This window comes from Schistocerca cancellata, chromosome 11 (genome assembly GCF_023864275.1).
Source record: "Schistocerca cancellata isolate TAMUIC-IGC-003103 chromosome 11, iqSchCanc2.1, whole genome shotgun sequence".
Taxonomy (NCBI): domain Eukaryota; kingdom Metazoa; phylum Arthropoda; class Insecta; order Orthoptera; family Acrididae; genus Schistocerca; species Schistocerca cancellata.
The window spans coordinates 55,473,883-55,498,818 of record NC_064636.1 but is presented as its reverse complement, the minus strand read 5'-3'; the positions used below and the strand labels follow the sequence as shown (position 1 = coordinate 55,498,818).

General features: G+C 45.4%; 1 protein-coding gene across 1 annotated transcript in view; it reads right to left on the bottom strand.

Moving 5' to 3' along the window:
• The window catches only part of LOC126108536 (guanine nucleotide-binding protein subunit beta-2), a 170,056-nt gene that overhangs the window by 74,029 nt on the left and 71,091 nt on the right, over nt 1-24,936 (bottom strand). Inside the window, exons 4-5 of the mRNA XM_049913821.1 lie at nt 14,958-15,091; nt 725-890 (exon numbers count right to left, since the gene is read on the bottom strand). Of these exons, the coding sequence (XP_049769778.1) occupies nt 725-890; nt 14,958-15,091 (300 nt within the window). The remainder of the gene's footprint in view (nt 1-724; nt 891-14,957; nt 15,092-24,936) is intronic.

Sequence of the window (24,936 nt, the reverse complement as noted above, 5' to 3'; positions counted from 1 at the left end):
TGATTACACAATTTCGGTGCACAGATCCTGAGAAATCAGTACCCAGAACAACCACCTCTGGCCGTAATAACGGCCTTCATACGCCTGGGCATTGAATCAAACAGAGCTTGGATGGCGTGTACAGGTACAGCTGCCCGTGCAGCTTCAACACGATACCACAGTTCATCAAGAGTAGTGACTGACGTATTGTGATGAGCCAGTTGCTCGGCCACCGTTGACCAGACGTTTCCAGTTGGTGAGAGATGTGGAGAATGTGCTGGCCAGGGCAACAGTCGAACATTTTCTGTATCCGGAAAGGCCCGTACAGGACCTGCAACATGCGGTCGTGCAGTATCCTGCTGAAATGTAGGGTTTCACAGGGATCGAACGAAGGGTCGTAACACATCTGAAATGTAACGTCCACTGTTCAAAGTGCCGTCAGTGCGAACAAGAGGTGACCGAGGCGTGTAACCAATGGCACCCCATACCATCACGCCCGGTGATACGCCAGTATGGCGATGACGAATACACGCTTCCAATGTGCGTTCACGGCGATGTCGCCAAGCACGGATGCGACCACCCTGTGGATAAAGGCTCTGTTACGTGTATCTACTGTGTTTGTTAAACTTCTGGAGGAAAGCTAGGAAGTTGTGCATCAGTCTAATACTAAGGTCTTCAGGTGGCAGTAGCTGGTGACGGGTGTACACTGGCAGACAGAAGGGCCGGGCCCCCTGGCAGTACTCACATCTTCATGTCGCCGGAGCCGGTGATGAGCGTCTGGTCGTCGATGAAGCGGCAGGAGGACAGGAAGCCCTCGTAGCCCGCCAGCTCGCGCACGATCTTGGCGGCGCCCGTCGAGTCCCGGTTGTTGAGGTCGTACACCGTGCACATGTTGTCCATGCCGCCGCACGCTGCGGGCAGGAGAACGGAGCGGGGTCGTGAGTGTACGACAGTGCGATGGACGCCCACCGACGGTCTTTGCAGGGATTACCCTGGCAAGCGTCCCTCCTCAACCCAAGTTCTCAAAGCCAATCCGGTCTACTCAAAATTCCCGCTTACACACGAACAGATTTGCCGAGGCTCTCCATAGTCTGGAATACCACCTGAGGTGTAGCGCCTTCGCAGCGCTCCTGTCACTTGTTAGGACGATATTGTTATAGGCATGAGTCAGGAGACACCGCCTTAACGAAACACTGTCCGTGTGGGCGAGGGGGGGGTTTGTGTGATCCAATGAAGTGGAGGGTTATGCCGGCGGTGGTGTAACTACCGGCAGGGCCTCCCAAGCCGGACAGGTCTCCATAGAGGATCCAGACAAAGTGTGTCTCACAACGTCCCGTCTAGTGTCCTGTCCTGTCCTATCCTATTCTGTTCTGTCCCATCCTATACATTCCCTTCATTTCCTTTTCCTCCTTGTGATTGTGTGGCAGCAGACACAGTCCCCTAATGTGGACAGCGGAAGATCCTTGGAAACCAGAACCACGTTGATGCACATAGGCCTTACTGCGAAGGGATGGATAGCGTTCTGTAGTCGTGGTGAAGACGAGCTATCTAAAGGGTCAGGCCCTGAAATAAAACCTTGGCAGGTGTCCAGGCCATGAGGTGAAGCGCCTGGAACCGCCCGGCCACAACGGCAGGCTCCTGTTTTGTTGTTGTGGAGATTATTGGCGAAACCTGCTAGGAGTTGCTAGATAACAAACGCAGCATGTCATTCTCAATGGAGAGAAGTCTTCCGAAGTAAGAGTGATTTCAGGTGTGCCGCAGTGGACTGGCGTAGGACCGTTGCTATCCACAATATACATAAATGACATTGTGGATGACATCGGAAGTTCACTGAGGCTTTTTTCGGATGATGCTGTGGTATATAGAGAGGCTGTAACAATGGAAAATTGTACTGAAATGCATCAGGATCTGCAGCGAATTGACGCATGGTGCAGGGAATGGTAATTGAATCTCAATGTAGACAAGTGTAATGTGCTGCGAATACATAGAAAGATAGATCCCTTATCATTTAGCTACAAAATAACAGGTCAGCAACTGGAAGCAGTTAATTCCATAAATTATCTGGGAGTACGCATTAGGAGTGATTTAAAATGGAATAATCATTTAAAGTTGACCGTTGGTAAAGCAGATGCCAGACTGAGATTCATTGGAAGAATCCTAAGGAAATGCAATCCGAAAACAAAGGAAGTAGGTTACAGTACGCTTGTTCGCCCACTGCTTGAATACTGCTCAGCAGTGTGGGATTCGTACCAGATAGGGTTGATAGAAGAGATAGAGAAGATCCAACGGAGAGTAGCGCGCTTCGTTACAGGATCATTTAGTAATCGCGAAAGCGTTACGCAGATGATAGATAAACTCCAGTGGAAGACTCTGCAGGAGAGAAACTCAGTAGCTCGGTACGGGCTTTTGTTGAAGTTTCGAGAACATACCTTCACCGAAGAGTCAAGCAGTATATTGCTCCCTCCTACGTACATCTTGCGAAGAGACCGTGAGGATAAAATCAGAGAGATTAGAGCCCACACAGACAATCCTTCTTTCCACGGACAATACGAGACTGGAATGGAAGGGAGAACCGATAGAGGTACTCAAAGTACCCTCCGCCACACACCGTCAGGTGGCTTGCGGAGTATTGATGTAGATGTAGATGTAGAGGTGGCAGCCCCACCAGGACACTCGGGGGCTGTGGGCTGATAACCCGCGCCACCAAAAAACACGTATCACAGAAACTAAAAGGAGAGACATGAGCCATCGACAGATGTCTCCAGCTGACACGGACCTGAGCATGGAGGTAAGACTAGAGGGAGACGCCGTGACATCACAGCTGTGAAGCTATGTGAAGCCGAGAGTAGCCATCTCAATCCGACCAAAACATTGCTGCTGTAAGCTTGTGTGCATAGGCTTCTTGCTCGCTTTTGGAAGGATTTTGCGCTATTATGGTCACTTGTGTGGTGTTCGGATGAACGAATCGTTCTGATTGTGATGCGAAATCGAAGGCAATAACATTTCATGTGTAAGTTGTCTCGTTAAGTGTGATTTTACAACTTCATCGTGAACGAACGTGTGCTACATCGGTACTTGTACTATAGCGTGTTTTTCTCCTGTACGATTTTAGATTTCCTGAAAATGAAAGTCGGAAAGCTCTGTGGGAGAATGTCGTGAGGAGGAAGAATTGGCGTGCGTCTAAATGGAGCACTATATGTTCTCAGCATTTCCGAGAAGAGGACATAGACCGAACTTCCCTTTCAACAGTAAGGCTCCGAGAAAATGCTGTACCATCAGTTTTCCCTACACGCCCAAAACATTTGCAAAAGGTATGTTAATTCAATGAATTAAATTCTTAGTTTTCAAGTTCACGTTTCAGTATAATACGTACGTATCGTCGATAATCGAAGTGTTGAGTAACTCACTTTGTCTTCATCATGTACCAAATTAAAAGCTTACACTACATTAACTGGCATAAAGTATAGGCCTAAACAGGACACTGTGAAGATTTGCCATTCTATGCACCGTATATCAGTAAATATTGGTGGTAATGAACAGTGTTTCCCAGTAATGTAACGTAACTGAAATGTCGTACGTATTACAAACAAGATGTATTTATGGGGCTTTGGAGGGAGGGTGTAGCTAACTTAGTTTTCAGTTTATATTATTTAGTTTGTGATACACGCTTATTACTGAATTAACAAAATTGTATCGTTTTTTATTGAAGGCTAGCTATTCGTAATATTACATTAAAAACTATTTTTAATCAGAAGAAACGCGGAATTTCGCCTTTACAAGATTTTATTTTAAACAAAAACTTTGAAACAACCAATCTGATGACGTTACATGCGTATATGGTGCAATTAGCGACTGTAATACACGCAGCGCTATAGCACACTGGCAATGTCTTGGTCAGAGTGTCATGGCAGCGAGCTACGCCCCCATGGCTTCAAAACGTAGTACGGCTGGGATACGTAGCGCCATCTCCCCTTATTCTTACCTCCAGGGACCTGAGTTACAGAGCTGCATGTAGTTGTACTAGTAGGCGGCAGAGGTCAGCAGTTGACGGACAGTGCTAGCAGTTGTAGCCAAAACAATGTTGTAAAGTTATGTTTGACTAATATTTAATGTATTTGCATAATTATAATTGTTTTATATGTGTAGTAATTAGCAGTGTGAGTGTTGTATGAGTGCAGAAGAACAGAAATAAATGAAAATTGTTTTGTTTATTCACGAAGTACGAGGTGCATTCAAGTACTAAGGCCTCCGATTTTTCTTCTAATTAACTACTCACCCGAAATCGATGAAACTGGCGTTACTTCTCGACGTAATCGCCCTGCAGACGTACACATTTTTCACAACGCTGACGCCATGATTCCATGGCAGCGGCGAAGGCTTCTTTAGGAGTCTGTTTTACCACTGGAAAATCGCTGAGGCAATAGCAGCACGGCTGGAGAATGTGCGGCCACGGAGAGTGCCTTTCATTGTTGGAAAAAGCCAAAAGTCACTAGGAGCCAGGTCAGGTGAGTAGGGAGCATGAGGAATCACTTCGAAGTTGTTATCACGAAGAAACTGTTGCGTAACGTTAGCTCGATGTGCGGGTGCTTTGTCTCGGTGAAACAGCACACGCACAGCCCTTCCCGGACGTTTTTGTTGCAGTGCAGGAAGGAATTTGTTCTTCAAAACATTTTCGTAGGATGCACCTGTTACCGTAGTGCCCTTTGGAACGCAATGGGTAAGGATTATGCCCTCGCTGTCCCAGAACATGGACACCATTTCTCCAGCACTGGCAGTTACCCGAAATTTTTTTGGTGGCGGTGAACTTGTGTGCTTCCATTGAGCTGACTGGCGCTTTGTTTCTGGATTGAAAAATGGCATCCACGTCTCGTCCATTGTCACAACCGACGAAAATAAAGTCCCATTCGTGTTGTTGTTGCGCGTCAACATTGCTCGGCAACGTGCCACACGGGCAGCCGTGTGGTCGTCTGTCAGCATTCGTGGCACCCACCTGGATGACACTTTTCGCATTTTCAGGTCGTCGTGCAGGATTGTGTGCACAGAACCCACAGAAATGCCAACTCTGGAGGCGATCTGTGCAACAGTCATTTGGCGATCTCCGAAAACAAATCTCTCCACTTTCTCGATCGTGTCGTCAGACCGGCTTGTGCGAGCCCGAGGTTGTTTCGGTTTGTTGTCACACGATGTTGTGCCTTCATTAAACTGTCGCACCCACGAACGCACTTTCGACACATCCATAACTCCATCACCACATGTCTCCTTCAACTGTCGATGAATTTCAATTGGTTTCACACCACGCAAATCCAGAAAACGAATGATTGCACGCTGTTCGAGTAAGGAAAACGTCGCCATTTTAAGTATTTAAAACAGTTCTAATTCTCGCCGCTGGCGGTAAAATTCCATCTGCCATACGGTGCTGCCATCTCTGGGACGTATTGACAATGAACGCGGCTGCTGCCATCTCTGGGACGTATTGACAATGAATGCGGCCTCATTTTAAAACAATGCGCATGTTTCTATCTCTTTCCAGTCCGGAGAAAAAAAATCGGAGGCCTTAGAACTTGAATGCACCTCGTACCAGTTAAACTATACAGGGGATTTACTATAATTAAATGTGCAGTCAGTTTATGGTACTAATAAATCGTGAGTAGGACACAAATTAATCGGTAATTTCAGAAGGAGTAATTTTATATGTGATACTTTTCTAAATTTACTTATTTAGCAATTGCCATAGAAAGAAATGTTTTACTATGACTGGTCATTGAAGTAAAGCGCGGGTTTGCGCGGGATAATACTGCAGCCTGATTTGCTGTTTGTGATATCAGCCAATCAGAAAAATGCAGGCTCGCGCCAATCTACGCTGGGAACAAAGCCTTTGGTGTGATCTAGGCGGGTCGGGGCTGAGGGTTCGAACTAGTAACATCTCACTGAAAGCAGCTCCGACGAAAGTACTGTAAAATCGCGGAAAAATGCTAATTGCGAGTTCGCGAAGGAGTACAAGATGTATTTAAGTGAACGGTATAGTGGAAGTCGTGTGGAATTTCGGACGGAGTATCAAAATTATTGCTTTTGACTGTTAGTTAAAACCGAGTGGCGTGTTGTGCGATCTAAGACTGCAACAGGTATTACGTGTAGAGCAGAGTGCACAACATTTGAGCGAGCATTTTCATACCTAAACGATCCGGTGAACTCTATTAACTTCGGTAACGGGTGTAAATACCATAAACTGGTTACGTGTGTGATTGTGGTGTGCGTGTGAACTTTACATCGTGTTGTCGCTTAGTGTAGACTTAGCAGTATTAACTGTGATCTTTATCGTAAAAGTACACCTGAAAATTTACATTGCCAACTTAAAACTTTTATTTCAGTAGCTAGCCACATCCCGTTCACTGGATGTATGTTGCGACCGTTCACTGGATGTACACTCCTGGAAATGGGAAAAAGAACACATTGACACCGGTGTGTCAGACCCACCATACTTGCTCCGGACACTGCGAGAGGGCTGTACAAGCAATGATCACACGCACGGCACAGCGGACACACCAGGAATCGCGGTGTTGGCCGTCGAATGGCGCTAGCTGCGCAGCATTTGTGCACCGCCGCCGTCAGTGTCAGCCAGTTTGCCGTGGCATACGGAGCTCCATCGCAGTCTTTAACACTGGTAGCATGCCGCGACAGCGTGGACGTGAACCGTATGTGCAGTTGACGGACTTTGAGCGAGGGCGTATAGTGGGCATGCGGGAGGCCGGGTGGACGTACCGCCGAATTGCTCAACACGTGGGGCGTGAGGTCTCCACAGTACATCGATGTTGTCGCCAGTGGTTGGCGGAAGGTGCACTTGCCCGTCGACCTGGGACCGGACCGCAGCGACGCACGGATGCACGCCAAGACCGTAGGATCCTACGCAGTGCCGTAGGGGACCGCACCGCCACTTCCCAGCAAATTAGGGACACTGTTGCTCCTGGGGTATCGGCGAGGACCATTCGCAACCGTCTCCATGAAGCTGGGCTACGATCCCGCACACCGTTAGGCCGTCTTCCGCTCACGCCCCAACATCGTGCAGCCCGCCTCCAGTGGTGTCGCGACAGGCGTGAATGGAGGGACGAATGGAGACGTGTCGTCTTCAGCGATGAGAGTCGCTTCTGCCTTGGTGCCAATGATGGTCGTATGCGTGTTTGGCGCCGTGCAGGTGAGCGCCACAATCAGGACTGCATACGACCGAGGCACACAGGGCCAACACCCGGCATCATGGTGTGGGGAGCGATCTCCTACACTGGGCGTACACCACTGGTGATCGTCGAGGGGACACTGAATAGTGCACGGTACATCCAAACCGTCATCGAACCCATCGTTCTACCATTCCTAGACCGGCAAGGGAACTTGCTGTTCCAACAGGACAATGCACGTCCGCATGTATCCCGTGCCACCCAACGTGCTCTAGAAGGTGTAAGTCAACTACCCTGGCCAGCAAGATCTCCGGATCTGTCCCCCATTGAGCATGTTTGGGACTGGATGAAGCGTCGTCTCACGCGGTCTGCACGTCCAGCACGAACGCTGGTCCAACTGAGGCGCCAGGTGGAAATGGCATGGCAAGCCGTTCCACAGGACTACATCCAGCATCTCTACGATCGTCTCCATGGGAGAATAGCAGCCTGCATTGCTGCGAAAGGTGGATATACACTGTACTAGTGCCGACATTGTGCATGCTCTGTTGCCTGTGTCTATGTGCCTGTGGTTCTGTCAGTGTGATCATGTGATGTATCTGACCCCAGGAATGTGTCAATAAAGTTTCCCCTTCCTGGGACAATGAATTCACGGTGTTCTTATTTCAATTTCCAGGAGTGTATGTTGCGACCTGCAATAGACAGTAGTGGTCTAGTATTTTCTTCTACAGCTTTTAGCTAGACAAATGAACATTGCTGGACCGTGGCAGGGCGGTAAAAAATAACGTGCCGCGCCACACACCTCAGCGATGAGATGATGAGGTCCCATACTCCGAGGAGCGTAGGGAACAATGCGGGAGACACTCACCGCCGACTAGGCAAGGTCCTAGCTGAGGTGGTTTGCTATTGCCTTCCTCCGATTGTAATGGGGATGAATGATGATGATTAGAGATGGGCAAACTGAAACACGTAAATGTTTCGAAACAAATGAAACAGTACAATATAATGTTTCGATACGGTGTTTCGAAACAGTGAAACAGTTTGTGTATTGTAATCTAATAAACCTACACATTTTATCATCTTGAATGTCTACTGTATAAGTATGTCCATATAAACACAAATGAGGTGCGAGAGCGCTAATCATATCGCAGAAAGTATGAAACTATCACTTAGGCGTCTTGGCAGTTTCGTATTTCCTGCAGCAAATGTGCTGCTTTTGTTTCATGTGACTTTCATATTTTTCAATTGGCTGAGGAAAGCCTTCGCTGAAGACAGAAGAACCACCACGAACGGAACTGGAGGTTCTTCATTAGTATGGCTAATATACCCATCCTGCTAATTTCCATGCACACGAAGGGAATCATTGTGGATAATAGACACAGTGACTATAGACTCACAAATAACGCCAAATAATTTGAATAAATAACAAAATATAACAGAAAAAAATTTGTGTTTCAAGGTGTTTCGAACCGTTACTATAAATTTACGATGCTTCCCGTTTACCATTACACTATCAGTGATATGTCAAACAGATTGCTTGCAATTATAGCTACATCAGATTTATGTACATGTCGAGTAACTGTCACTCTACGCCTTTTTTTATTTAAAATGTTGTAGTCTTACTTGCGTTTTTTAATATGATTACTGTACATGAACAGAGAAGCGTATGTTATAAAAAAAAGAGTAATTTAACTGAATGATTTTCACATATTTATTATTTTGAATGTGAATAGTATGCGTTGTTTTATTGTTTGGTTAGTGTTTATAAAGCAGATGTATCGCTATTTCGGAATAGGACAGTCAGCTGGAAACGAAGCTTTATTTTCGGATATCTTAAGCTTCATGCTATTGCTTGTCTAAAGATTTCGACACTCTTGAAAGTGTTTCATGAAGTGTTATGTTGTGTTTCAGTACCTGTGCAGAGCCTGAATCTCGTCCGACACAGACCGGAATGAAACATCACTGTTTCGATACAATTATTCCGTTCCAGTCGCAGGTGGACTGAAACAGTCTTATTTTGAAACAACGATACAGTTTCTGTGTCTGGCTCGAGATCCGAGACAGGGGCGGAATGGCGGAATGAAACACCACTGTTTCGAAACAGTGAACCATAGCCGTTCCGACACACTGAAACAGTTCCAGGTATCGATACACTGTATCGAAACATAGAAACAGTGGCCAAGTCTGATGATTATGAAGACGACACAACACCCAGGCATGGAAAATCCCCGACCCTACCGGGAATCGAACCCGGGACCCAGTGCGCAGGAAGCGAGAACGCTACCGCTAGACCGCGAGCTGTGGACACCACCTCACTATCGAACGTAAATCGGGGATCCAACATGAAACCCAGGTGCTTTACTGGTCTCGATGCTGAGGTACTATTTCAGGCCACGGAGAGCCTCAGCAATTCTGTTCACATGTAAGGGGTATGGGATTACCGAAGTGTCCGATTCCACCCGTCTGCTTGGACCCACGCGGTCATCAATACGGCGGTAATGGCTATTCTAAGCATCTCCAATATGGCGCCTATGATGTGACTACATAAAAAAATTACATTTAACCTAATTAAACGAATAAATATAATGATCAAAGTAATTTCGATGAAGATTTGAAAGCAAAAAGCAAAACAGTTCTTAAGATTCGAACCCATAACACGTGAAATGGTTGTTTTATCCCCTATGCCACACAATGCAACTGCAATAAACAACTTTTTTTTCATGCTCTTGGGTGTCACACAAAATCCCTTTTTTTTTCTTTTTTTGCCAATTACTTGCAAACGAGAGCCCACCAGGGTTAAAGGCTACAGTGTGTGATGTTTGAGATCTTAACTTACATCACCGTATTCAGTTTCAAAAAGTCGATCTCACCTTCTTAATATTTGCGACACGGCGCATCAGTGGCTTTCATCGCTGCAGATAGCGGTCAGTTGGCGCCGGCAAAGGCAATACTTCCTCAGCGGCCTGTCTACAATGGAGGTTGGAGATGGTCATAGCACACAACATACTTTGTCGTAGACGTTCGCACATTCGTGAGTCAGAAATTATAAATAGCTGGATATAAATATCGGGAATGGCTTTACCCTAATTAAATAAAACCTTAATCTTCTGACTGTAAATAGACATAGATCTTATCGCTTTTATTGGCATGGCTAAATATCTCATGTTGTTGTTGTAGTGGTCTTCAGTCCTGAGACTGGTTTGATGCAGCTCTCCATGCTACTCTGTCCTGTGCAAGCTTCTTCATCTACCAATACCTACTGCAACCTACATCCTTCTGAATCTGCTTGGTGTATTCATCTCTTGGTCTCCCTCTACGATTTTTACCTTCCACACTGCCCTCCAATACTAAAATGGTGATCCCTTTATGTCTCAGAACAAGTCCTACCAACCGATCCCTTCTTCTGGTCAAGTTGTGCCACAAACTTCTCCCCAGTCGTATTCAATACCTCCTCAGTAGTTATGTGATCTAGCCATCTAATCTTCAGCATTCTTCTGTAGCACGACATTTCGAAATCTTCTATTCTCTTCTTGTTTAAACTATTTATTGTCCATGTTTCACTTCCATACATGGCTACACTCCATACAAATACTTTCAGAAACTACTTCCTCACACTTAAATCAATACTCGATGTTAACAAATTTCTCTTCTTCAGAAACGCTTTCCTTGCCATTGCCAGTCTACGTCTTATATTCTCTCTACTTCCACCATCATCAGTTATTTTGCTCCCCAAATAGCAAAACTGCTTTACTACTTTAAGTGTCTCATTTACTAATCTAATTCCCTCATCATCACCCGACTTAATTCGACTACATTCCATTATCCTCGTTTTGCTTTTGTTGATGTTCATCTTATATCCTCCTTTCAAGACACTATCCATCCCGATCAACTGCTCTTCCAAGACCTTTGCTGTCTCTGACAGAATTACAATGTCATCCGCGAACCTCAAAGTTTTTATTTCTTCTCCATGGATTTTAATACCTACTCCGAATTTTTCTTTCTTTTACTGCACTGCTTGCTCAATATACAGATGGAATAACATCAGGGAAAGGCTACAACCCTGTCTCACTCCCTTCCCAACCACTGCTTCCCTTTCATGTCCCTCGACTCTTATAACTGCCATTTGGTTTCTATACAAATTTTAAATAGCCTTTCGCTCCTTGTATTTTACCCCTGCCACCTTCAGAATTAGAAAGAGAGTATCCCAGTCATATATTCTTTTATTCTTTCGTGTACAGTGAAGCTCCTGAAGGTGCAAATTTAATTTGCGAAACCGGTCGTGTTCTCCAACGAAGAAGTCTAACACTCGTAGTGGTCCCATTCATTCAAATCATGCAGTGTTATTTGGGAGAGATGGGCCACTTGTTTTAACGTGAGAGAGATGGAGCACAATTTAATTTAACTTTCTAGGCATGTGAAATAATCTCACTGAAGTCTCAGACTATGTTTATCTGTCGGAAGACACGTGTGTGTCAACAAATGTAAGAGCAGAACCCCACAGACAGGCCAAAAGACCTGCTGATCCTAAGCAATTCAAAAGACCAATGTTACCTCCAAAAGTCAAATTCCTTCACTGAATCTAAAACTTCTAACATTACCACCTCAAAACTGACTACTCCCAAGCTAACAAAGACAAAACTTTTGGAAGAAATATCACCTGTTCGTTCTGTTGGTAAAGTCTGCAGCTCGTGGTCTTGCGGTAGCGTTCTCGCTTCCCGGGTTCGATTCCCGGCGGGGTTGGGGATTTTCTCTGCGTCGTGATGACGGGGTGTTCTGTGTCTCTCATCATCATTTCATCATCATTGACGCGCCAGTCACCGAAGTGGCGTCAACTAAAGAGGACTTGCAATACGGCGACCGAACTTCCCCAGATGGGGCCTCCCGGCCAACAATGCGATACGATCATTTCATTCGTTGGTAAAACCATGAACTTCAATATGGAAGCCAGCAACTGTACCCAAAGGACTAAACTCTGATGAAAATATTGAAACTGTAGAGGAAAAGAGGGACAAGAAAAGAAAGGAAACAGAAAAAAGGCACAGAAATATGGCCAAAGGAAAGTACTAGTGAAGGGAAAAACAGTCTGACGAACCTAACAAATAAAAATAGTGCAAACAGCTCACCATGTTCATTGTATGCAGACTTTGTAGAAGATTACTAAACTAACTTTTTGATGAATGGGATGAATGTTTTGAGTCTGGTGAAATCTATTAGGAAATTTATAAAAATGACGATTGGATACAGTGTCCTTCCGTTTCAACATTAGGCAATAAGTGTAATTGCTGTGGTCAGAGGAAGATAGGCTAACATTTGAACAAAACCAACAACTCACTAGGAAAGAACATTTTTGACCAATATTTATAATAAACAGATAGAATTGTTTGGACTAAAACAATTAGTAATACAATATTGTATTTATTACAACAGCCGGCCGGAGTGGCCGAGCGGTTCTAGGCGCTACAGTCTGGATCCGCGCGACCGCTACGGTCGCAGGTTCGAATCCTGCCTCGGGCATGGATGTGTGTGATGTCCTTAGGTTAGTTAGGTTTAAGTAGTTCTAAGTTCTAGGGGACTGATGACCACAGCAGTTGAGTCCCATAGTGCTCAGAGCCATTTGAACCATTATTACAACATCTTCCGAATAAAAATAAGAAATTTTAATTGCCTCTTTTCGGAATGTATAGTCATTTTTACACGGTCCACCTCGCCTACTCCGCAGAAGTATCATCACTTCTGTCTCTAAGCTGTTAATTTTTGGAACAGAACCAACGACCAGCTTAGAGACAGAAGTGCTGACACTTTCTGCAGGACCTGACCATCATTTTGCACGACAGTGCTCAAGTACGCACAGTGCAAGCTGTTACTGATTTACAAAATTGTTGAGCCTTTCGTGGCCACTTGTTGACAAACTGCCTATTGGCTTCTGTCTCGGGTTCTTCGGCCGGCGTTCATCTAATGATTTTTCTGACGTTTCGCCAGCACGAGTGGTTGGCTTTGTCAAAGCTTCACCCACCATTGCCGGTGGTGAACTGGAGCCGAGCTCGCGGGCGCAGACTATATGTACCTGGAGCGCCAACGTCCGAGGGCTTCTCCGCGGTCATTTCCGGTGCGGTTCTCCTCTTGCTACCTGCGACGGTCGTTCGCTGCAGTACGGGAAGCCAAGATCCGTTTACCTTAAGGCTTTCCTCTTTCTTGTTCAAACTGTTCGCGTGTTTTTGTATTTCTACAGCTTCTCTGAACAAGCGCGTGTGATAGTGCTTCTCTACAGCCAGAACTCCCGTGTCGGCGAATTTTATTACGTGGTCGGTCTCATTCAGTGCGTGCTCTGCCACGGCTTATTTCTCAACCTGCCCCAACCTGCAATGTCGCCTGTGCTCTTTGATCCTGGTGTTAATTGATCGTCCAGTCATTCCGACATAAACTTTTCCGTATGTGCATGGTATACGGTATATTCCCCACATTGCAAGTGGGTCTCTTTTCTCCTTCGCCGATCTAAGACACTCTTCGATCTTCCTTGTCGGTTTGAAAATCGTCTTTACGCCATGTTTGCGCAATATACGGCCAGTTCACCACCGGCAATGGAGGGTGAAGCTTTGACAATGCCAGCCACTCGTGCTGGCGAAACGTCAGAAAAATCATTAGAAGAACGTCGGCCGAAGAACCCGAGACAGAAGCCAATAGGCAGTTTGTTACTGATTTGTTTGACTGATGGGGCTGCTAAGCGCTATACCACCTACTGCACTCCTCTGACTTAAGCCGTCGGGAGTTCAACTCGATTCCTAAACTGAAGGAAACATTTCACGACATTCGCTTCAGAACTGCTACAAATTCGTCGGGCAATAGACCGCGCACCCGCACCTCATGGTCGTGCGGTAGCTCTCTCGCTTCCCACGCCCGGGTTCCCGGGTTCGATTCCCGGCGGGGTCAGGGATTTTCTCTGCCTCGTGATGGCTGGGTGTTGTGTGCTGTCCTTAGGTTAGTTAGGTTTAAGTAGTTCTAAGTTCTAGGGGACTGATGACCATAGATGTTAAGTCCCATAGTGCTCAGAGCCATTTGAACCATTTTGAATAGACCGCGCCGCTCGAACTGTCAACACAACTGGCACTGCTAAGAGTATCCTACGACTTCCACGTCGATGGCAGCGGCTTACACACAATGCTGGTGACTACTTTGAAGGTCAGTAAAACTTTGAAATACGTATACTTGAAAAAAGAGACAGCATTGGTCGTATATTTTTTACTATCGCAAAATCGATTTTCTGTCACTCAGTGACCATCTTCAGTGCTATATTGTATAACTTAAATTAGGATGCACTGTTGTCACTAAGCTTACGGCAATCACATAGACTCAGCTTAGTGACAACAGTGCATCCTAATTTAAGTTATACAATATAGCACTGAAGATGGTCACTCAGTGACAGAAAATCGATTTTGCGATAGTAAAAAATATACGACCAATGCTGTCTCTTTTTTCAAGTATACCTGTTATCTGGTCATAGTGCACAAGACAACATGGAGTCGCCAATAAATTTGAAATACGTATCTATTTTGTACGAGCTTAAATAAATAGTTGCCACTATTAAAGTTCCAAAACTCGTATATATAAAATTTCACCCTGGTATTTGTCCAAGAGATATAGATATATACATGTGTTGGGTTAGTTCATGGTGAAACTGTGGATAGAGAGAGAGAGAGAGAGAGAGAGAGAGAGAGAGAGAGAGAGAGATAGAGTGTGAGAGAGAGAGTGTGAGAGCAGGCATTGGCCAGAATTTGCTATCAGAATCATGATCCTGTACTTCTGATATTTTGTCCTCACCGACGAAGTTGCCGGACTGTGAGAAGGCGACGCTCATGACCCAGGAGGAGCGCAGTGGTATGATCTGCACCTTGTTGCCCGTCCACGTGTCCCAGATGATCAGCTTCCCGTCCAGGGAGCCCGTCACCGCGTGCCTGCCAACACAAACACAGCAACAACATCATAAACAAAGACTCCGGTACCTGCTGCACACGTCACTACCAGCGCGTACGCAACACACTGCTGTGGCCATTCTAGGGGCTCATACAGTCTCTAATTATGAGCAATCTTATAATTTCTATACAGGCAGGATATTTCTTACTGTTGAGTGTTGACCGTTACCTTAGGTGTTCCACTGCAGAACCGTTCAATTCGTATCGTCATTTCTGTGAAGTAGGTTTCACTTTGTACTGGTAGCACTTCTTATTTACTTACTCCATTGCACTACTTTTGCATATCTGGATACAGCTCACTCATGTGGCAAAATTATACCGAAATAACGATTCACTCTGAATATTTTAATAACACACTACTGGCCATTAAAATTGCTACACCACGAAGATGACGTGCAACAGACGCGAAATTTAACCGACAGGAAGAAGATGCTGTGATATGCGAATGATTAGCTTTTCAGAGCATTCACACAAGGTTGGTGGCGGTGGCGACACCTACAACGTGCTGGCATGAGGAAAGTTTCCAACCGATTTCTCATACACAAACAGCAGTTGACCGGCGTTGCCTGGTGAAACGTTGTCGTGATGCCTCGTGTAAGGAGGAGAAATGCGTACCATCACGTTTCCGGCTTTGATAAAGGTCGGATTGTAGCCTATCGCGATTGCGGTTTATCGTATCGCGACATTACTGCTCGCATTGGTCGAGATCCAATACCTGTTAGCAGAATATGGAATCGGTGGGTTCAGGAGGGTAATACGGAACGCCGTGCTCGATCCCATCGGCCTCGTATCACTAGCAGTCGAGATGACAGGCACCTTATTCGCATGGCTGTAACGGATCGTGCAGCCACGTCTCGATCCCTGAGTCAACAGATGGGGACGTTTGCAAGACAACAACCATCTGCACGAACAGTTCGACGACGTTTTCAGCAGCGTGGACTATCAGCTCAGAGACCGTGGCTGCGGTTACCCTTGACGCTGCATCACAGACAAGAGCGCCTGTGACGGTGTACTCGACGACGAACCTGCGTGCACGAATGGCAAAACGTCATTTTTTCGGATGAATCCAGGTTCTGTTTACAGCATCATGATGGTCACACCGAGGTCTGCTGTACAGGTGAATGCAAACAGTGGCTTCAGATATTGTGATCGCTTCTCAGTTTTGGTTGTAGATAACATGATACCAATGTCTATGAGCTTAATTCGTACATATCAGGTATGTTCTTTCCAACAGTTGGTTTATACTCAGGTGTATTTATGGTTTTTTGTTTTTACTCTCTGATAGCTATGTAAAAAAAAATTTTTTTAACTTCCAGCACTGAAGATGATCACTATGTGATCGAAAATCGATTCTGCCATCAATAAAACATCAATATTACGGCCAACGCCGACTTTCCTTTTAATTTAACATATATGGTCGTTGTACACACAGCACTCCATGGAGTCGCCAATCAATACAGTTGTTTGTGATTGGGTTGAAGAACATTACACACCATTCGAACGAATCATCTGCCCACACAGATTGCCCAACATGAAACCCATCGAACATTCATGTCATGTAGTCGAGAGGTCAGTTTAGGCCCCAAAATCTTGCACTGGAAACACTTTCACAGTTATGGACGACTATAGTGGCAGTGTGGCACAATGTTTCTGCTGGGGACTTCCAACACCTTGTTCAGTCCATATCATGTCGAACTGCTGCTCTGAGCAAAAGGAGGACCGACACGATGTTAGGTGGTATCCCATGACTTTTTTCACCACAGTGTAATGCGACAGTGAAGTGAAGTACATACATATGGTATGACAACGAACACAGAGATACAAGTCGCTGAGAAATGAAATACACTCCTGGAAATTGAAATAAGAACACCGTAAATTCATTGTCCCACGAAGGGGAAACTTTATTGACACATTCCTGGGGTCAGATACATCACATGATCACACTGACAGAACCACAGGCACATAGACACAGGCAACAGAGCATGCACAATGTCGGCACTAGTACAGTGTATATCCACCTTTCGCAGCAATGCAGGCTGCTATTCTCCAATGGAGACGATCGTAGAGATGCTGGATGTAGTCCTGTGGAACGGCTTGCCATGCCATTTCCACCTGGCGCCTCAGCTGGACCAGAATTCGTGCTGGACGTGCAGACCGCGTGAGATGACCCTTCATCCAGTCCCAAACATGCTCAATGGGGGACAGATCCGGAGATCTTGCTGGCCAGGGTAGTTGACTTACACCTTCTAGAGCACGTTGGGTGGCACGGGATACATGCGGACGTGCATTGTCCTGTTGGATCAGCAAGTTCCCTTGCCGGTCTAGGAATGGTAGAACGATGGGTTCGATGACGGTTTGGATGTACCGTGCACTATTCAGTGTCCCCTCGACGATCACCAGTGGTGTACGGCCAGTGTAGGAGATCGCTCCCCACACCATGATGCCGGGTGTTGGCCCTGTGTGCCTCGGTCGTATGCAGTCCTGATTGTGGCGCTCACCTGCACGGCGCCAAACACGCATACGACCATCATTGGCACCAAGGCAGAAGCGACTCTCATCGCTGAAGACGACACGTCTCCATTCGTCCCTCCATTCACGCCTGTCGCGACACCACTGGAGGCGGGCTGCACGATGTTGGGGCGTGAGCGGAAGACGGCCTAACGGTGTGCGGGACCGTAGCCCAGCTTCATGGAGACGGTTGCGAATGGTCCTCGCCGATACCCCAGGAGCAACAGTGTCCCTAATTTGCTGGGAAGTGGCGGTGCGGTCCCCTACGGCACTGCGTAGGATCCTACGGTCTTGGCGTGCATCCGTGCGTCGCTGCGGTCCGGTCCCAGGTCGACGGGCACGTGCACTTTCCGCCGACCACTGACGACGACATCGATGTACTGTGGAGACCTCACGCCCCATGTGTTGAGCAATTCGGCGGTACGTCCTCCCGGCCTCCCGCATGCCCACTATACGCCCTCGCTCAAAGTCCGTCAACTGCACATACGGTTCACGTCCACGCTGTCGCGGCATGCTACCAGTGTTAAAGACTGCGATGGTGCTCCGTATGCCACGGCAAACTGGCTGACACTGACGGCGGCGGTGCACAAATGCTGCGCAGCTAGCGCCATTCGACGGCCAACACCGCGGTTCCTGGTGTGTCTGCTGGGCCGTGCGTGTGATCATTGCTTGTACAGCCCTCTCGTAGTGTCCGGAGCAAGTATGGTGGGTCTGACACACCGGTGTCAATGTGTTCTTTTTTTCCATTTCCAGGAGTGTAAGTAGGAAGAGCAGGGAAGCTAATACGAAATGGCTGCAGGAAAAATGTGAAGACATCGAAAAAGAAATGATTGTAGGAAGGACAGACTCAGCGTATAGGAAAGTCGAAACAACCTTCGGTGACATTAAAAGCAACAGTGATAACTAGGGCCCAAATTTTAATTATCTAAAAAACAGTGAAATATGCAAGCATTTATGACCTAAAACTTACATAAATATGACCTTAAAAATAAAATATGACTTAACAGAAGTTTATTTAAAGCAATCTTGTTTGTTTATTTGATTTTTTATTCAGCATAAAGTAATACAAAATTCACTTATCGAAATATTGTAAGTATAGTTCTTTCTTTCTGTAGGGTTTGTGGCTAATTTGCACCTATTTTTTGAATGTCTGAATGTTTAATTTTCTAAACACAAAGTACAATGAAAAGATCATCTATCGAAACAGTAAAACAATGTTTCCAGAATGAGATTTTCACTCTGCAGCGGAGTGTGCGCTGATATGAAACTTCCTGCCAGGAAGTTTCATATCAGCGCACACTCCGCTGCAGAGTGAAAATCTCATTCTGGAAACATACCCCAGGCTGTGGCTAAGCCATGTCTCCGCAATATCCTTTCTTTCAGGAGTGCTAGTTCTGCAAGGTTCGCTGGAGAGCTTCTGTAAAGTTTGGAAGGTAGGAGACGAGGTACTGGCAGTAGTAAAGCTGTGAGTACCGGACGTGAGTCGTGCTTCGGTAGCTCAGATGGTAGAGCACTTGCCCGCGAAAGGCAAAGGTCCCGAGTTCGAGTCTCGGTCGGGCACACAGTTTTAATCTGCCAGGATGTTACAGTAAAACAATGTTTTTATTGAAACTTCCTGGCAGATTAAAACTGTGTGCCGGACCGAGACTCGAACTCGGGAGCTTTGCCTTACGCGGGCAAGTGCTCTACCAACTGAGCTACCCAAGCACGACTCATGCTCCGTCCTCACAGCTTTACTTCTGCCAGTACCTCGTCTCCTACCTTCCAAACTTTACAGCACTTGCCCGCGAAAGGCAAAGATCCCGAGTTCGAGTCTCGGTCCGGCACACAGTTTTAATCTGCCAGGAAGTTTCATGTCAGCGCACACTCTGCTCCAGAGTGGAAATCTCATTCTGGAATGTTTTGATTTCTGCATAGTATTCAAAGCGTTTCACATTATTTAATACCGTTTGTCAATCATCAGTGTCTGCAAAGTTGCACTGGATCACAAGATGCATTTTCAGGTTTTCCATTGTCAAAGATCTACGGTTGTCACTGAGGATAGTTTTGTCTTGGAAAAGCTCCTCTACACTTCACAAGACGTCACTGGGGCGTATTTGAAGGCAGCCAGGTCACTGGAGGTCAGCTTTGTTTCAGTATCTTCAAATGTTGCGGCATTCCCTGAAAGACTGTCACTAATTTTGCACAGTGTAGATTATCCAGGATTCCGTTGGAGAACACTTCGCAATTTGGTTTTCACTTTGTCAGCCACATGGCCACGAGCTCGACCCAACTCAATGTGCACATGTTGCACAATACTCAGGGCCTCACATTGCCGAGTGCTAACAGCTTCCAGTCGTTTGATGGCTTTTCATATCACTGAAAAACTGGCGTTGATGTATGCCTAGTTTCGAGACAATATATCAGTAAAAACTTCTTTCACAATTTTGATAGCACTTGATTCAGCCCTATCAGGCTCACAGAAGATTGTCTTTATTTGGGTGTAGTTGATGCAGTAATATTCAGCAGCATTAAGCCAAGAACCCCATCGTCTAAGAACAGGTTTAGGTGGGAGGGGCGTTGAAGATGCTTGTTCCTTGAATTTCTGCACCTGTAGCGGAGCCTTCACATAGATTTTCTTGCCACAGGAAATTAATTTGTCCACGTCAGGGTAATTTGACCGCACCTCTTCGTCAACTCTGTGCATCGCATGTGGAAGACAAGTGGCGTACACCATACTGGGGTAGAGAATCTGCTTTAGCCATATATGAAGCACCATCTGTTACAAGCAGCAAAACGTTGTCTCTTTTCACACCATCCGGCAGCAGTAGCTTCAGAGAGTTGTCAAACAAAATAGCAATCGTAGAATTGTTTTCTCTGTCGAGAGCTTCACACGTTAGTAGGAACATGTCTCCAGGGCCATCAACTTTTAGAACACGAACAATAACATTTGGAATATATCGCCCACTAATATCCATAGTTTCATCTATCGACAGCCAGATCTTTTGCTCAGCAGTAGTAATTCGTATTTTGTTGAGCACATCATTGTAGCATACGGATAAATAGTTCTTTCTCAGTGTGGATTCATCTGGAACTGGATGTGTTGTGTACTTCTCCAAGAACCGTCTGAAGCGTGGATTCTTCAGCTTTTCAAATGGGATGTTGCAGGACACCATCATCTCACACAAATCCTTGCAGAATGATTGCACAGTTGACGATTGACCTGTCTGTTCAAATAACAGCGTTTGCCTGCTGTTATTTTCAGCACTTCGTTTCACACAGCTGCTGTGTTTAGCGGTATTACAGTGTTGTTGCAAATTAAAGCGCTTTACTGCACTAACTTTTAACTTCACACAGATTACAAAATAATATTTTCCTATCAAAAAAAAAAATGGCTCTGAGCACTATGGGACTCAACTGCTGTGGTCATAAGTCCCCTAGAACTTAGAACTACTTAAACCTAACTAACCTAAGGACAGTACACAACACCCAGCCATCACGAGGCAGAGAAAATCCCTGACCCCGCCGGGAATCGAACCCGGGAACCCGGGCGTGGGAAGCGAGAACGCTACCGCACGACCACGAGATGCGGGCATTTTGCTATCAGTACTAAAGAACTTCTCTCCAAATTCTCGAACATATCCTCGCACCTTCACGCTGTCGGAGCACTTTGCTTTAGGCGTGTTGAACAAGGCAAAGGCTGTATTCAAACTGGTTACTGGGAACAACCGTGCGACTGCGATGATCATTACGGCAGAAGCCGCCTTTGTTGGCTCTGAGAACGTATTGTCGACTCTGCGCAACAATGTTTTATGTTCGCGAAACGACTTTTGTGGTGCAACGATTTTCTGCTACGGTCCTGAGAAATAAAGCTGTGTACTAATTTATCTGTTCATCTTTCATAATAGCACGTCAAATATTGTCTCGTGAGCAACATATTCATTTTCTTATTCGTGTGTCCCGTAAGATACGAGAAAAACGGTATATGCATTTTTGGCAAAAGTTCACGGAAATATGAATATTAAAAGTTAGCCGCAAATTGACCTATTACTAAACTTTGTTGAAATATGACTTTATATGCACAATCAAAATACATTTTTCGACACTAAAATGCCGAGATTTGTGTATAAATTGTTCTAAAATTCACCCTATAGTTCAGAAAAAAATATGACTCGTCATTAAAATCCGGGCTCTAGTGATAACATTAAGAGTGCAACGGATATTCCAGTGTTAAATGCAGAGGAGACCGGATAGGTGGAAAGAATACACTGAAAGCCTATATGAGGGGGAACATTTGTCTGATGTGATAGAAGAGGAAACAGGAGTCGATTTAGAAGAGATAGAGGGTCCAGTATCAGAATCGGCATTTAAGAGAGTTTTGGAGGACTTGATATCAAATAAGGCAGAAAGGATAGATAAGAGTCCATCAGAATTTCTAAAATCATTGTGGAAAGTGGCAAAAAAAGATTATACACGTTCGTGTGTAGAATGTATGAGTCTGGCGACATAACATCTGACTTTAGGAAAAGTATCACCCACACAATTCCGAAGACGGCAAGAGCTGACAAGTGCGAGCAATCAGATTAACAGCTCATGCATCCAAGATGCTTACAAGAATAATACCTTCGTTGATATTAAAAGCAACTGTGATAACATTAAGCATGCAACGGGAATTCCAGTGTTAAATGCAGAGGAGAGCGGATACGTGGAAAGAATACATTGAAAGCCTATATGAGAGGGAAGATCTGTCTGATGTGATAGAAGAAGAAACATGAGTGGATTTGGAAGAGTTAAGGGATCCAGTATTAGAATCGTCATTTAAGAGAGGTTTGGAGGACTTGATATCAAATAAGGCAGAAAGGATAGATAAATGTCCATCAGATTTTCTAAAATCATTGTGGAAAGTGGCAAAAAAAGACTATTCACGTTCGTGTGTAGAATGTAGGAGTCTGGCGACATACCCTCTGACTTTAGGAAAAACATCGCAGGCCTAAGTGGCCGAGCGGTTCTAGGCGCTACAGTCTGGAACCGCGCGACCGCTGCGGTCGCAGGTTCGAATCCTGCCTCGGGCATGGACGTGTGTGATGTCCTTAGGTTAGTTAGGGTTAAGTATTTCTAAGTTCTAGGGGACTGATGACCTCAGAAGTTAAGTCCCATAGTGCTCAGAGCCATTTGAACCATTTGAAAAAGACCATCCACACAATTCCGAAGATGGCAAGAGCTGACAAGTACGGGAATTACCGCACAATCAGGTTAACAGCTCATGCATCCAAGTTGCTTACAAGAATAATACACAGAAGAATGGAAAAGAAAACTGACGATACTCTAGATGACGATCAGTTGGCTTTAGGAAAGGTAAAGGCACGAGAGACGCAATTCTGACGTTGCGGTTAATAACGGAAGTAAGACTACAGAAAAATCAAGACACGTTCGTAGGATTTGGCGACCTGGAAAAATCGTTCGACATTGTAAAATGGTGCAAGATGTTGGAAATTCTGAGAAAAGTAGGGGTAAGCTGTAGGGAGAGACGGGTCACATGCAATATGTACAACAGCCAAGAGGGAATAATAAGAGCGGGTGACCAAGAACGAAATGTTCGTATTAAAAAGGGTTTAAGGCAAGGATGTAGCCTTTCGCAGTCTAAGGCACTGCAGTCATGGACTGTGCGGCTGGTCCCGGCGGAGGTTCGAGTCCTCCCTCGGGCATGGGTGTGTGTGTTTGTCCTTAGGATAATTTAGGTTAAGTAGTGTGTAAGCTTCGGGACTGATGACCTTAGCAGTTAAGTGCCATAAGATTTCACACACATTTGAACATTTGTAGCCTTTCGCCCCTACTGTTCAACCTCTACATCAAGGAAAAATGAGGGAACTAAAAGGATGGTTCTGGAGCGGAATTAAAATTCAAGGCGAAGGGTTATCAGTGATATGATTCGCTGATGACATTGCTATCCTGAGTGAAAGTGAAGACGAATTACATGATCTGCTTAATAGAATGAACAGCGCAATGAGTACAGAGTATGGTTTGAGAGTAAATCGGAGAAAGGCGAAGGTAATGAGAAGTAGTAGAAATGAGAACAGCGAGAAACTGAACATCAGGATTGATGTTCACGAAGTAGATGAAGTTAAGGAATTCTACTACCTAGGAAGTAAAATAACCAATAACGGAGAGAGTAAGGAGGACATCAAAAGCACACCAGCAATGGCAAAAAGGGCATTCCTAGCCAAGAGAAGTCTACTAATATCAAATACCGGCCTTAATTTGAGGAAGAAATTTCTGAGGATGTACGTCTGGAGTACAGCATTGTATGGTAGTGAAACATGGACTGTGGGAAAACCGGAACAGAAGAGAATCGAAGCATTTGAGATGTGGTGCTATAGACGAATGTTGAAAATTAGGTGGACTGATAAGGTAATGAATGAGGAGGTTCTACGCAGAATCGGAGAGGAAAGGAATATGTGGAAAACACTGATAAGGAGAAGGGACAGGATTATAGGACATGTGTTAAAACATGAGGGGATGACTTCCATGGTACGAGAGGGAGCTGTAGGGGGCAAAAACTGTAGAGAAAGACAGAGATTGGAATACATTCTGCAAATAATTGAGGATGTATGTTGCAAGTGCTACCCTGAGATGAAGTGGTTGGCACAGGAAAGGAATTCGTGATCGTGAGAGGCCGCATCAAATCAGTCAGAAGAGTGATGACTAAAAAAAAAAAATACCGACGGAAGGGTGTAAGGTGCCTCTTACGTGAGGAAGACAGTTTTAATAAATTATTGTCTCTCGTTGATGTATTCACGATAGTTAGAAAGTGCTGTAGCTCATAGCCGGCCATGAACCGGAGGGCATTTCCCACGCTGGCCGGCTAGGCGACGAAGCGACCATACGTCGCGCGTAGTTGGGTGGGGCTCGGCGCTGGACCGTAGCAACAAGCGTCAGCCTGGGAAATATACGTGACGGGATGTACCGCCGTCTTGGCGCCAAAGTCACCCATTTTGTTTATTCATATTTAATAACTGAAGTCATTTATGACAACACGAATACTAGGAGGAGCCTCTGGATGTTTAAAACTATTTATCATAATTCTGCCTCGTTAAAATTCACACCCGTTCATTAACAAATGCATATCTTATTAAGTACGAACTTGATCGGAAATCCACGAACTGTGACGAAACTAGTAAGAGACACGGACTGCGCGCCAAAGTCGGCAGTCGGCGTTAAGAGCTCTTCCTGTCTTGTTCGATGGTAGCCGTGCTCTCGGTTTCGAGTAGTTTGTGACACGAGTGTTTCATTATTGATCTAACAGGAATAAAAGTGACATTACGGCATTCTGAATGTTAATT